This window comes from Thamnophis sirtalis, unplaced genomic scaffold, assembly GCF_051295495.1.
Source record: "Thamnophis sirtalis isolate CommonGarterSnake01/CBP01778 unplaced genomic scaffold, rThaSir2_p1.2 scaffold_9, whole genome shotgun sequence".
NCBI lineage: Eukaryota > Metazoa > Chordata > Lepidosauria > Squamata > Natricidae > Thamnophis > Thamnophis sirtalis.
In genome coordinates, this window is record NW_028261389.1 from 43,714,573 (window position 1) to 43,728,952 (window position 14,380).

The following is a 14,380-nucleotide window of genomic DNA, read 5'->3' on the forward strand; positions in this document are numbered from 1 at the left end:
AAGTATCTGTAAATGCAAATTCACTTTTGCTAATTCTGTTATGGTTGAGCTGCTTCTCAATTTGTATGGGGAAATAAGCATTCAGATGAAGTTGTCCTTGTGGTTCTTTCCATCACTTTGTTTATTTAAAAGTATTATTGCTAATATATTTTGCTTATTTTTCATCCAAAACTGAATGGGCCATGTAGAGTTTCTTAAAGCCACTATGTTAAGGTGGAAGATATTTTTAAAATATTTACATTTGCTTTTGCGGGTGCAGTCAATGGTGGGATTCAAAAATTTTTCTACTACCGGTTCTGTGGGATTCAAAAATTTTCTACTACCGGTTCGGTGGGTGTGGCTTGATGGGCATGGCAGGGGAAGGATACTGTGAAATCTCCATTCCCTCCCCACTCCAGGGGAAGGATACTCTAAAATATCCATTCCCTCCACACTCCAGGGGAAGAATACTGCAAAATCCCCATTTCCTCCTGATCAACTGGGACTCGGGAGGCAGAGAATAGATGAGGCCAGTCAGAGGTGGTATTTACCGGTTTTCCGAACTACTCAAAATTTCTGCTACCAGTTCTCCAGAACTGGTCAGAACCTGCTGAATACCACCTCTGGGTGCAGTGAATGGGAAAGTAAAGATAAAATACTCTCAAATTGATCTCAAGGGTTGATGACTATATCTGGTTTCTTTTTAGCAACATAGAATAAATGCTGCAGTTTATCGTATTTTGTGATTTCCCTGTCTAGCCAGCAGTCACAAATGGTTCATTTATGCAGTTTTTAATCTGAATATAATTTGTTTAGCATTGAATAACATCCAAGGTTGGTTTGTACTGCCATCTGGTGAACTAGGAAAAGGGCACTTATAAGACCCGGTGAAAGATTATGTCTTCATTAGCTATCGGTTGCTGGTAAAATCATTTTTAAAAGAAGCAGATAATTTATAAATATATTGAATGCAAGCTGATCTAAAATACAATCAAATTAATATTGTTTTGTATTTTAAGGGCCCTAAAGGTGAAGCTGTTGGCTCTATAACACAGCCATTACCCAGTAGTTACTTAATCATTCGAGCAGCTTCAGAATCAGATGGTAAGCATTTATTTTGTCTTTCATGATCAATTTTTTAATTGAGGTTATTTGAGCCAAGTGCTATTAAGAATGGAAAGTTTTGAACAATATATACATATTATGAATATTCTTTTAAGTTTTCTTAAGTCATATGTTTTACTTCAAATGGAGAAGCAAGTGAACCATTTTTTAATTCTAACAAATTACCAGAATTGAGGGATGATAAAGGTAACATATCAAATCAGTATTTGTATCCATGTTTTGCAGTATAAGCTAATTAGATAGCATATAAGCACAACTCAATAACTCCTCCTAACACAGGAGCATTGTTAGACAATTGGATATATATGGTTTTATTTTCCTGAAGCAATTTTATAGCCATAGCTTGTTTTATTGCACTTCACTTTATTGTGCTTTGCTGGTACCACTACTTCCTAGCATTTTTCCTGCATTATGACAGGGTCCGCTTGCCCTTTGTAGATAATATACTGTATATTATCTACAAAGGGCAAGCGGACCCTGCCATATATATAAAGATCCTCCACCAGCAAAAAATGATGTCCCACTGAAGACCCAGTTTATGAATAGCACTTTTTAGCAATAAAGTAGCTTTTTAATTAAGGTATGTATATTTTTAGACATAATATTATAGCACACTTAATAGATTTCAATATAGTGTATTATATAACTTTTATATGCACTGGAAAACCATAAACAATTGTATGACTCACTTTATTGCAATATTGGCATTATTGTGGTGGTCTGGAACAGCAGTGGTAATATCTCTGAGTATGCCTCTGTATTGAACAGTTCTTCTTATTAGGAACTTTTTCTAATATCCAGCCAAAGTCTGCTTCCTTCTCATTTATACCCAATGTTTCTTTTCCCTCTTTTAGACCAGTTCTGCCCATCTTCTACCTGACAGCCCTTCAGATACTTGAAGACTAATATATCTCCCTCCCGTCTTTCTTCTATAGGTTAAAGCACACCCCAACACCTCTGGCAATTCCTCATTACTTTTTTACTTCAAAGTCTATTAGCATCTTGATTTACTCCATTTTGTTAGTAGTCTGTTCTGTCCCCCCTTCATGGCTCTTAACAAATGGCCAGACAAATAAACTTAAAAGGAACTTTTCTTTATCAGTTCACAGTTCAAACTGGCTTCGAGCCCAAAAATAACATAAATACAAGTCTCCGACAAGAATGCAAAACAAAAACTCTTACAAGCAATGCACTTCTCCAGTGTAGCCTTGAATCAGGGTTACAAGAAACAGAAAGCACTTATCCAAGTGTATCTTCCATAAATCACGATTAATAATCAAGCAATGTTGTACCAAACAAGGAACACACGAAGGAACGTATGTTGACTCCTGCCACTAGGGCGTGGCAGCATCCGTCCTTTTATCTCCAAACCTGCCTCTACAAGCCCCAGCTGCATAATGAATCTTGTATCCCGAAAAGAGTCACAGCAGACATCTGCTGAGTCACAACAGTAGTCTTACTAAAATGTGGAACTGGAATTAGAACAAAGTTGATTCTGACCAATCTTAATAAAAAATATTTATGATTTTCTCTCCACTTGACATAATACTTCAATTAATACAGTCCAGAATTGCTTTTTGGTTGTTGTAAGATGTATTACAGAATTGGTTCATAAGCAACTCATGATCCATCAAGACAATCAGATCTCCCTGGCCCCCATGAATACTATACTCATGTCTTTGATGTTTCCTAGGATAATGCATTTGTCTCTGTTGAAATTCAGTTTCCTAGTTTTTGCTCTATGTTCCAAAGTGATTTCAGTCAGCCTATATTTCTGTCTGCAAACGATAATTCTACTTTCTAACCATTTTAATCATTTATACATATTTTGAATTGTATAGGGTAAAAATAGAGTTACTTGACACTTCTCCAACTTGATGAGGGATCATTGACGTTAGATGCACGTTCTGCTTAGATTCATTTTATGAAGAATACTAAAGCAAAGTAGGAATTATTCTGCCCCCTCTTTGTCACATATTACTGGCCTACTATGCTCTCCAAGAAGTAAGCCCACCTTCACATTTTCCTTCATTTTATTGTTGACATGGTCAGAAAAAACACTTTTGCTTTTAGCTTTTCTTGCAAGTTGATTCTTGATTCTTTTCTGTAGCCTTTCTGCAGTACTAATTATTTTCTGGTAAATTGTCTTGGTGTTTCTCTCCCCCCCCCCCCCCCGGATTCATCATTTTATTGATATATTAAATCTCTGTTTTTTGCTTTGACTATAATCTCAATATTAATATATTTTAATTTAAGATATATTTAAAATAACATACAGTAAAAAATGAAAAAACACCAATTTTTGCATATGTTTCTTTTAATTTTTAGCTTGGAAAAATTTCTGTACTTGTGAAATCTAATGTGCATATACAATTATGCTCTAATTTTTGTAAAACAGGCAGAGTTAAGAATGAGTTATATTACTGATTCAGTCTAACTTGAATTTGTATACAATTTGAGAAAACAAAAAATAGTTTCTAGTATTAAAAAGATTTGCTCAATGTTATACATCACAGTGTTCCCCAAACTTTTCAGGTTGGCGGCCTGGTGCAAGGGGGAAGAGGGAGTGGTTTTGTGTGAGGGGCAGGCATGCACGTCCACCACTCAAGCAAGTGGGACTGTGTGCATGCACACCAACCCACCACTCATGCAGTCTGGTTGCAAATAGGCCACCATCCTGTAGTGGCCCATAGCCCACAGCTTCGGGACCTCTGTTACACATAAAACTGACAAATACTTGAAATGCAAATTCCCCTGTTGTGCTTTCCCTGTTTTGAATATTATACCCTAAAACATATTTATCTTTAGGTAGATGTTGGATGGATGCATTGGAGCTAGCTTTAAAGTGTTCAAGTTTGCTCAAACGTACAATGATTAGAGAAGGTAAAGAACATGAAGTGAATTTAGCAGATAGTACACATGTTTCATTCTATGGCCTGCTGCGTGCAAACAACGTTCACAGCACTGAAAGTTTCCCGTAAGTCCATAATGTTTGTTTGTTTATTAAACCATAGCTTGCCCTTCACAATTCATAGGAATTATCTTTTAAGGGTAGAGGTTGTGTATTGTTTTTTTGTCTTCAATTTCCAAATTAGATTTTTGTCATAAAAATCACACACGAAAGCATTTTAGCCTTACACCAAGGGTAATTTTTCATCTGTTTCTGTGTCCTAATATTTTCTATTGTGCTATTCTTATCTACTTCGCTTAATATACAGAATCCATATTTTAGAATGGCATGGTTAGTGCACCTTTTCTTAAGTTGTCATATTAGAGAAATATTGATATTACATTAAATCATGTTGTCATATATGAGGTATATATGACTTCTCTACCCCCCAGCCTGGAGCTGAAGGTGGGGTATTATTTTTAGTCAGTTTAAATCCTGTGGAATATTTTTACTTATATTGACCAACAAGAGGTAATATGTGATCAGTTTTGCCGTATTTAGGACACATCCAAATAATATCTGATGTGTCTCAAATAAGCATAAAAACAGTAATGGTTTTCAGTATAAGTAGATATTTAATTTATACCACTGCTAATTCCTAAGCAATATTTTATTTTCTATCCTATGCTGATAACCTACATTTTATACTTATTCTGTACTATAGCTATAGCTTTTTATGCTATACTAATTTCTTTATCCTTCCCAGGAAGTCCTAACTCAGTCACTTGCATTGTGTCAAGTACATATCTAATAATATCCTCTTCTTCCATGATGGAAGAGAGAATAGAATAGGCACCAAAAGCTGACTGAATGAGAATGGGGTCCTCTACCTGAAATTCACCCATGTGGCTCTTGGGGAATTTGAAGTAGCCTTAACACCAAGATCAAGGAAAAGGCCTGGCAATGATATTTTATTGTATGAAAATTTGATGATAGCCAAATAAATTATTCCATAGGTAGCCAGAAGTAAGGTGCAGTATTTTATGTTGGGTTCTGTGAACCAACTCAGTGTGCTAGTGAGGTAGCTCACCTATCACCTCCAACCTGCTGCAGATTCTCTATGCTGAAGGATCTCCATTCCTTGGGCGTGTAGTCTGAATAGATTGGGAATTGACAAACATGCTCTTACTCCAAGCCAACATGTATTTGAAACATACGAAGGACAGTGTCTTAGATCTGTTTTTGGCCTCCATGCAATTAATGTATGATCTGAAGTAGAAGACAATATCATTCCTTTGTCACAGTCAGATCACTCATACTCACCTTCTATTAACCTCTGTATGGTAGATGCTTTAAGATTAAATTGAGGAGTTTCCCTGCAGTCAGGTGATTATCTACGTTAGGCACTTAGTTAAGTTCTGGAATACAGAGGAAATAAAAGCATGGTTACTTGCGTTTAGTAGCACAGACTGGTAATTTTTGGAGAATCTATGAGGCTTGAGGTGGGGAAGGAGAAATAGTACCCTTTGGTCCTTCAGTGTGGAGTACTCCAGAATTCAGCTTGCTTCCCTATTTTTCTTCAGTCTTTGTGTGTTTTCTAGAGACTTGGATGAGGTAGAACAAAAAGACTAAATCTCAACGAAACAGAATTGCTTTTGGTAAAATGGTACATTGACCATTAATATTCCATGATAGATTACCTGAAAGACCAGTGATAAATCAGAAAATTCTGCTGGGCTCTAGGCTCTTGCTAGAATAACAGGTAATTTGGCTGTCAAAACCAAGCTGCCATTGTGACCTGTTGGACAAGAAAGCTTTGTAGACAGTAACTCAACAGACAATTGTATCTATAAGGGGCTTTCTTTGAAGATAATTTGGAAGCTGCAGCTGAAATGGAATATGGCTCCCTAAATGTTGACTGATGCTAACCAGTTTAGCAGTGTAATATCTATGCTAAGGAATTGTGTTGATGGCCACTAAGTTTTCAGTTCCATCTCAAAGTATATAAAGCCTGTATAGTTTGGATTCTTGCTACCTTCAGGACCATTTTCTTTAGTTGAAATTTGTCTGCTAACTACTTGTCAGCTTAGAGGGAGAACTACAAGTTCCTAAACTGAGGAATCAAGGGACAGGGGCCTGGAGGATGACATTCTCAGTAGCAGCTGCAGCAACCTATCCCCCACCCCCCACCCCCATTAAAATGGTGCTGTTTGATGTCTTTGATGTGAAGAGCCCTATTAAATGAAAAATAATGGTAGTTTTTTAGTTAGGATTCTGATTGTAGTTCTATAATAATTTGCATAGAATCTTGCAAACAGATGACATAAAAATGAATGAATGAATACTATACAGCCTTGGCCATCAAAATGTTGCACAGTTATAATCTAAACTAAGACTACCATTTTTGATGGTAGTGCAATGGTTAGAACTGGAGGCATTGTAAAGTAATTTAATTGTTCCATATAAATTCCAGATAATAATTCTAGCAATTTGTCTTATAGCATCCCTGTACTAACTTAGGTTAACAGGCTTCAAGTTTATTACATTTTTTTTTGGCTTAAAGTTATTTTTTCTTGTTTCTTTTCTTTTTAATTTATTTTGGTAACTTGGAATGGAAATGAAGGGTAGAATAAAACTATAATAAACACTTCAGAAATTAAGGTGAGTCAATATGACTCAGGATATATAAATAATTCATTATTGTTTTGCAATTAAATTGTCAAAGGGAAACAAACCTAGCCTATATTCATGCACACTCAGCTCTTTATTTCAGTCTGGACAATAGCCATGATGATTGGTTAAGTTAACTTTTGTGTCACAATGCAAGTATTTTCCAGTCATTTCATCTGCTTGTATCATTCAGTTCAAAGAGAAATTATCACAGTGGTTTCTTTAAATACCCTGTTATTTCTGTATAAATACTTATATGTTCACTAATATTAGTGTATTTAGGAAGAAATTATTTTGTTCACTAATTGTTAAACTAGGAGCATGGCTAGGTAAATTACCTGTATTTACTTCATATAAAATGTAAATGTATTTTTAACATCTGAAACTGAGTATAGATTGGTTTCTTAAATCCTGGAAAGATTCACTCTGTGAAATAAGGAACGGTGAATATCTAAGAAAGAAAATCATACTTGATTGCATTTAGGCAGTAGTTCTTGCATTCTTTAGTATATTTATATGTTCAACTAAATAGAACACTGTAAGATGCTGTTCAAAATAGTGATAAAGATATAAATGAAAATGGGAAATAATCTGAATAAAGTTCAGGGATTCTTGTAATTAAATTGAATACATTAAATTGAATTGTAAGTCTTAGTAATTTTATTGTGCTTAAATTTTCCCAATAAAATTAATTTGAATGAAAATGCTTACATTTAATTTCATTGACATTCGATGATATTTACTAAACAAATAGTTCAGTAAACGACTTTTCAGTAAACAAAAATTCAGTAAAGTAACAAATTAACGAAATGTACGGTTCTTTACTATATAAAACATTAACACATATCTTTTTAATAGGTTAAATGACAGTGAAATTGAAAGACATCATTTTAAAGATTCAGATATGTACTCTGATAAATCAGATAGAGAAAATGACCATGATCGTGATGAGTCAGATAATGATGGTTTGGTAGAAAGTGACACAGATACATCAGAGAGACAGGATGATTCATATATTGATCCTGAACCTGATCACATAAAGGAAACAATTTACGTAGAAGAAGACAGTGAAGAACTGGGGGAGGTAACAAATTATATTTTTACTTTCCAATATTTGAATCATAAAATGGCTTGTTTCCTTTTTGTTTTTTATCCATTATTGTTGTATGTTTTAGAACTTCTTGTAATACTGATAGAATTAAATAAATAATAAATATAAAGAGATAGTAAAAGATGTTTTATCATTGTTATATTACCCTGTGGGTTGATATCAAATCAAAAATATGGCTTTATATTGAATATCTCTCTCTCTCTCTCTCTCTCTCTCTCTCTCTCTCTTTCTCTCTCTCTCTCTCTCTCTCTCTCTCTCTCTCTCTCTCTCACACACACACACACACACACACACACACACAAATAATAAAGGCAGGAAATAAATAACAAATGTTATGATATGGCTGTTACATCCCATGTAGCATTGTTTCACATGCTACATATTAACCACAATCAACTATAGAAACCATTGGAAAAATATGAATCCCATATTAGAGTGGCATTGGCAAATGTTTATATACCAAACTAAAAATGTTTATATATCAAAACAAGAATGTTTTGCAATTTATTTAAATGCATTAATATATTTTAACATATGCTCTTACTTCATTCTACTTGCCTTTTGAAGGCAGGAGAAGCCTCTCAAACAGAAATAGTTTCAGAAGAGAACAAGAGTTTGATCTGGACATTGTTGAAACAAGTACGCCCTGGAATGGATCTTTCCAAAGTGGTACTACCTACATTTATATTGGAAACACGTTCTTTCTTGGACAAACTCTCTGATTACTACTATCATGCAGACTTCTTATCTGAGTGAGTTGTTTTTATTCATCTGCAGTAATAACTGTCTTCATGCATCATGTCTTTATTTCAAAATCATTTTCAAGAGTTCAGTGATATAATAGTAGTACATCTGATTTTTTTTAGTTCAAGTTTCTTAGATAAAATAATGCCTCACACCATAAATGGGACTTTAAAACTGTGTTTCTTGGAACCTTAGGGTTTTGCAAGAATTGGATGATTTCCATAAGAGACTAAAGGTGTGTGTGTGTGTGGGGATCATTCCTACACAGCTATTTTTCTATCTTACTGATATGTTTGATTTTTCAAAGAAAATGTTGCTTCTGATATTCAAATAGAACGATTGGCAACCCATCTACTTTGACTTCTTTTTCTAAGTGAAAAGCAGTCTCTTCTCCAATACACACATAAAATTGACTGTGAAAAGTAACATCACAAATGTTGCTCTTTTTCCCTCTTGTAGAGGAAAGTACATTTCCTATTCATGTTTCAGAATGAGATGCAATTGTTTTACTTCTATATTAGCAGTTTATAATACTTTAATAGTGTTATATAACTTTTGAATTAGTTAGTGTTCTCTTACCCAGTTTTATTTTTATCAGTTTCTTTTTCCTTTTATTTTACTTATGTTTTTAGTACAGCACACAGTTTGTTTTATAAATATTTTAATTTGGATGTAGTGGTTCCTATCTGATGGACACATTAGTTCCTGAATCTGAAAAAAGTAACAGTCAAAAAGTAGCTTGTTCAGGCATTCATTGTCAAATGTTCTTATAAGGCAGTTATTTAGGAACTACTTACTCATCTTTGAGTTTCTCTGTGAGAACCCAACCACACTTTTTATAAAATGGATAGTTCAACCAACACTTGATATCATTTCTCAAATTGCAAAATAAGACAAAGAATATGACTGAAGAAATAAACTCAGAATCAAGCTGACTAGATTTCAGCATTGGTTATAGAGAATGACCATTGGCTTGCCTGAAGGGTCCTTTTCTGTGCACTGCCGGAGAGTCCAAGCAATGGGTTTAATCAGTCTGGTTGCCCTGGGACTGAGGAATCTTTTTCTTGGCCACACCTCCTGGTGTTGCTTGGCCCCAGAATTTTGAGAAGGTCTGGAACCCATGAAGTCTGGAAGAGTGATGAAGCAGTAAAGGAAAGTCCAAGTTGACACGATGGTCACGAATCCCAGGACGGAGAAGCCAGGGTGGATTGGACTCTCCCGCAGTGCACAGAAAAGGACTCTTCAAGTAAGCCAATGGTCATTTTCCTGTGCACTGCTTGGAGAGTCCAAGCAACGGGACATAAGTTATATGTCACTAGGGCAACAGAAGGTCAGTCCTGGGATTCAGTCGTGCCTTTTGAAATAGGGAGCGGATTTACGGTCCTGTTTCTTATTCAAGGTAGGCAGAACTTTCCATTTATCCTTAGATTCGATCAAGAAGGGGTCTAGGACCTCCCCAAATTTAACGGAGCAGAAGCCAATTTCCACTTGTTCTTCTGATTTGCCTGCCAGTGATGAAGTCACACAAGGCAGCGGGACGTCACGTTGGAAGCTAATGCCCTAGAAGCGAATTTGACCTCATTAAGGGAGCATCAGCTGAGTATTGGGACGCTGCAATAATTTTGGTTATGTCCTGGCGAAGATGAGTGTCTCCTGCCGGTAGTTTAGTCTGAAGCTCATGTAGCCAAATGGGTCATGTAGCCAAATGAGCCTGTTGAGAAAGGATACGGAGGAAGACGCCTAAATGGCCCAGGCTGCCGCCTGATGAGTCTTGTGGCAGGCCTTCTCCACTTTTTTGTTCTCCGCCTTAAGGCCTTCTAACAGGTTGGCAGGAAGGACCGAATTAGAAGTGAGGGCTACTATAGGAAGGTCCACAGATGGCAGGACCAGAATGTCTTCCAGTGCGGGATCTACTGAATACAGCTTTTTGTCCCCACCACTGGGTGCGGCCAGGGAACCAGGCTGGACCCATTGCCCCTGAATGACAATCATAAAGAGATCGGGAACCGGAACCAGCTCTTGCTGGGGGGCCTGAACATTAAAATTGCTCGCATTGGGGTTAACCAGGGTGGAATCAGAAGATCCCTGCACAGTCTTAGGTTTGGTACCCACTTGGGTGGTGTTCTTAGCCTTGTGCAAGATGGACTTAAATATGCTAGGCTTAAAGAGCCCTGAGAAGGCAGGGGCATCCAGAGGGAGGTCCTCATCCTCTGAGAGCTCCTGCTCCTTCTGATCTGGGTCCTCCAAAATGGAAGCTTCGCTGAGCCAAGGTGGCGCAGTGGTTAAATGCAGCACTGCAGGCTACTGCTAGATCAGCAGGTCAGCGGTTCAAATCTCACCGGCTCAGGGTTGACTCAGCCTTCCATCCTTCCGTGGTGGGTAAAATGAGGACCCAGATTGTTGGGGGCAATATGCTGACTCTCTGTAAACCGCTTAGAGAGGCCTGAAAGGCCTATGAAGCGGTATATAAGTCTACTGCTATTGCTATTGCTATTGCTGAGCGCCGAGGATTCCAGAGAAGGGTGACGGACCTGCCTGGCAGTAGGGGGATCCTCCTGCCTGGTCTGAGAAGTACTGGGAACAACGGGCACTTGATCTCTTCTCTGCATCCCCTCAGCTATGGCCTTGAGAGATGGGACCGACGACAACTGCCTGCATGTGGACAGATAACTCGGTTTCCTGAGCTAAACCAGTGTCCAGCCCAATCGTGTCCCTGGAAGAGGGAGGACCCTGTTTGGCGAGGGTAGAACCAGAAAACCCCCCAGGGTTGGGCCCCATGAGAGCGGGCCCTGAGTCAGAAACATACGAAGGGGTAGGAGAACCCGGGTCTGACAGAGAACTATCTGGGGATAGATCCTGGGACTCCACCTCCTCATCAATCATGGACAGGTGATCCCCCCCTTGGGGGTAGTAGAAGGACCGGCTCAACTCGAGGAGTGGGCTGAGGAGCCTCCCTCGCTGCCTAGCGTTGGGCCTTCTCGAATTGCTTATTGAGAGCCCTCTGCTGCCTCTCAGTATCCTTAGCCACCGCCGTGGAAGGCGCTTTATAAAGATGACTATCCTGACTGGCCATCCTGCCCTTCCTTGCCCCCTTGCCCCTATCTGTGGAAGTTCCCTTGCTAGGGGCCTGTGAGGGACCTGGTCTACCGTCAAGGGAGGCAGATGGGCCAGGTTGCTCCATAGCTTGGTGGCACAATCTTCAGACAAGAAGGCCAAGGCACGTGGAGATCAGGCGGTGATGGAGACTCTAGTGGCTGACACTGGAGCTTATGACGGCAGATATTGTGGAATCGGGAACAGTGATGGTGAAAAAATATTAATTCTAAGTGGCGTACACTAAGTAAGGGGTAAAAACGTACAAATAAGGACAACAAGGATAAAGAAAAGAATAAATGGTAGGAGAGTCCAAGCCTAGGATAAATTAAGCTGGAGCTCACAAAAACAAGTCCTGAACGGGCAGACTGAGGAATAATTCTGGGGTCAAGCAACACCAGGAGACGTGGCCAAGGAAAAAGATTCCTCAGTCCTAGGGCAACCAGACTGATTTAACCCGTTGCTTGGACTCTCCAAGTAGTGCACAGGAAAATCAGGGAAATATAGGCAACAACCATTGTATAAGCAAAGAGGACTGAAACATTCCTTAAGTCCAAGTGGGAAACAACTATTTGTAAGGGACTCAGGTAGGCTCATCTCTGATTAACTGAGATGAAGTGAAAGAAGTAAAGCATAATTCAGCTTGCAAAGCTCTTATTATTAAGCCATTTTTTTTAAAGTAATCATAGCTACATCTGTTAGAAACAGTTATTTCAGAATCTATCCCATGTATATTTTATTAGGGTACTTTTTGTGGCTTCTCACACTGTTTGGCTTCCCACATGTGTAACCATACTTTAAACAGTCTTTGATAGATTGTAGTAATTCTTGAAACTTCTCCCCCAACAGTTGCTTCTTTTTAGAGGGATTAAGAATACTATTTCCTTCACTTCTCAAATAATTGCATAGATTTCAAAATTGCCATTGGTTCATATCTACAAGGTATGAAACAGTAGAGCAGCCTTCCTAGTCTTTCCTGATCCTGGGATATTTCACAGATGTAAACTGATTAAGTTGAGTTTACATCTGGGTTTGGTGATTTGGCAACCATGGTCTGCATAGCATATCACCTTGCCTCTGAAGATGCTAGCAACGGTTTCCTCTGAAGCCTCAGGGGAAAAAAATCTATTGACTAAATCAGTCACTTTAAACTAAATGTTGATGATTAGGGTTAAACAAGAATGATTAGGGGCCTTGAGGCTAAAACCTACGAAGAACAGTAACAGGAATTAGGTATGTCTAAATTGTAGTCTAATGAAGATAAGAACTAGGGGAGACATGATAACAGTATTCCAATATTTGAAGGGCTCCTACAAAGACAAGGGGCTCAACCATTTTCCAAAGCACCAAAAGACAAGATGAGAAATAATAGATGGAAACTAACCAAGGAGAGAAGCAACCTAGAACTAAGGAGAAACTTTCTAATGGTGAGAATAATCAACCAATGGAACACCTTACCTTCAAAAGCTATGTGTGCTCCATCACTGAAGGCTTTTAAAAAGAGACTGGACAACCATTTAATTGAAATTGTATAGTCTCCTGCTTGAGCAGAGAGTTGGACTCACAGATCTCCAAGATCCCTTCCAACTCTGTTATTTTATGTTCTATGCTGTATACATTTCTTATCACTGTGTTTGAAAATGAAACTCTTACATGGTTTGTTACATTGATGTGAATAAATGTGAATTTTTTTCTAGAGCTGCCCTTGAGGAGAATGCTTACAATCGAATGAAAAAAGTTGTGAAGTGGTACTTATCAGGATTCTACAAAAAACCAAAAGTAATAATTTGCTACTCTTTACCTAGACCTCAGTTTTCAGCACTAAGTATATTTGTAGAGTAAAATGCTCCCATTCAGTTTAAAATCAATGGGTTCTAGAGGCAATTTCCCATTAAGTAAATACAAGAATTGTAAGCATTTCATTACAGAGTCTTCAAAATGTTTTTGCTTATTAAAGCTTGTTTTGCTTATTAAACTTTTTTGGAATTGGAATAGATTTCGTATATATTTACCAATATTGTCTATCTTTCAGGGACTTAAAAAACCTTACAATCCTATACTTGGTGAGACTTTTCGTTGTTTATGGATTCATCCAAAAACAAACAGCAAGACTTTTTATATTGCTGAACAGGTACTGTAAAAATGTAATAAAAATCTGTGAAATATTTGTGAAAAACTATCAGCATTTTTTAACATTTACAGTTGATTACATTAACTCAGAAACAATACTATAATGATTTAAAAAAAACTTTGTTCCTGCCCTGCTCTAAAATTATTAATTAGAGTAGAATAACCATTATTTTAGGTATGCTGCATTTTCCTTACTAGAATTATAAAAAAGGCAAGGAATTCACTTTGATTCCAATTACAGGTGGTCCTCAACTTATAATCACAATTGGGATCAGAATTTCCATTGCTAAGTAAAGCAATTGTTAAGTGAGTCATGCCCAATTTTATGACCTTTTTGCCATGGCTGTTAAGTGAATTACTGCAGTTGTTAAGTAAATCACACAGTCATTAAGCGAATCTGATTTCCCTGTTGACTTTACTTATCAGAAGCCAGCTGGGTTGCAGATGATAATGACATGACCTTGGGAGGCTGCAAATGTTGTAAATACCTGCTGGTTGCAAAGTGCCTGAATTTTGATCATGTCACCATGAGGATGGCATATATAGATAGATATAGATATAGATATAGATATAGATATAGATATAGATATAGATATAGATATAGCTATAGCTATAGATAAGATATAGATATAGATATA

The 14,380-nt window shown here is 37.4% G+C and overlaps 1 protein-coding gene across 4 annotated transcripts in view; it reads left to right on the plus strand.

The window, feature by feature from the left end:
- OSBPL8 (oxysterol binding protein like 8) overlaps positions 1-14,380 on the plus strand; it is a 95,300-nt gene that overhangs the window by 43,865 nt on the left and 37,055 nt on the right. For all 4 annotated transcript variants that reach the window (XM_087723415.1, XM_014061928.2, XM_014061927.2 and 1 more), the window contains 6 exons: positions 999-1,083; positions 3,913-4,081; positions 7,523-7,748; positions 8,343-8,527; positions 13,310-13,391; positions 13,645-13,743. In XM_087723415.1, the coding sequence (XP_087579541.1) occupies positions 999-1,083; positions 3,913-4,081; positions 7,523-7,748; positions 8,343-8,527; positions 13,310-13,391; positions 13,645-13,743 (846 nt within the window). The remainder of the gene's footprint in view (positions 1-998; positions 1,084-3,912; positions 4,082-7,522; positions 7,749-8,342; positions 8,528-13,309; positions 13,392-13,644; positions 13,744-14,380) is intronic.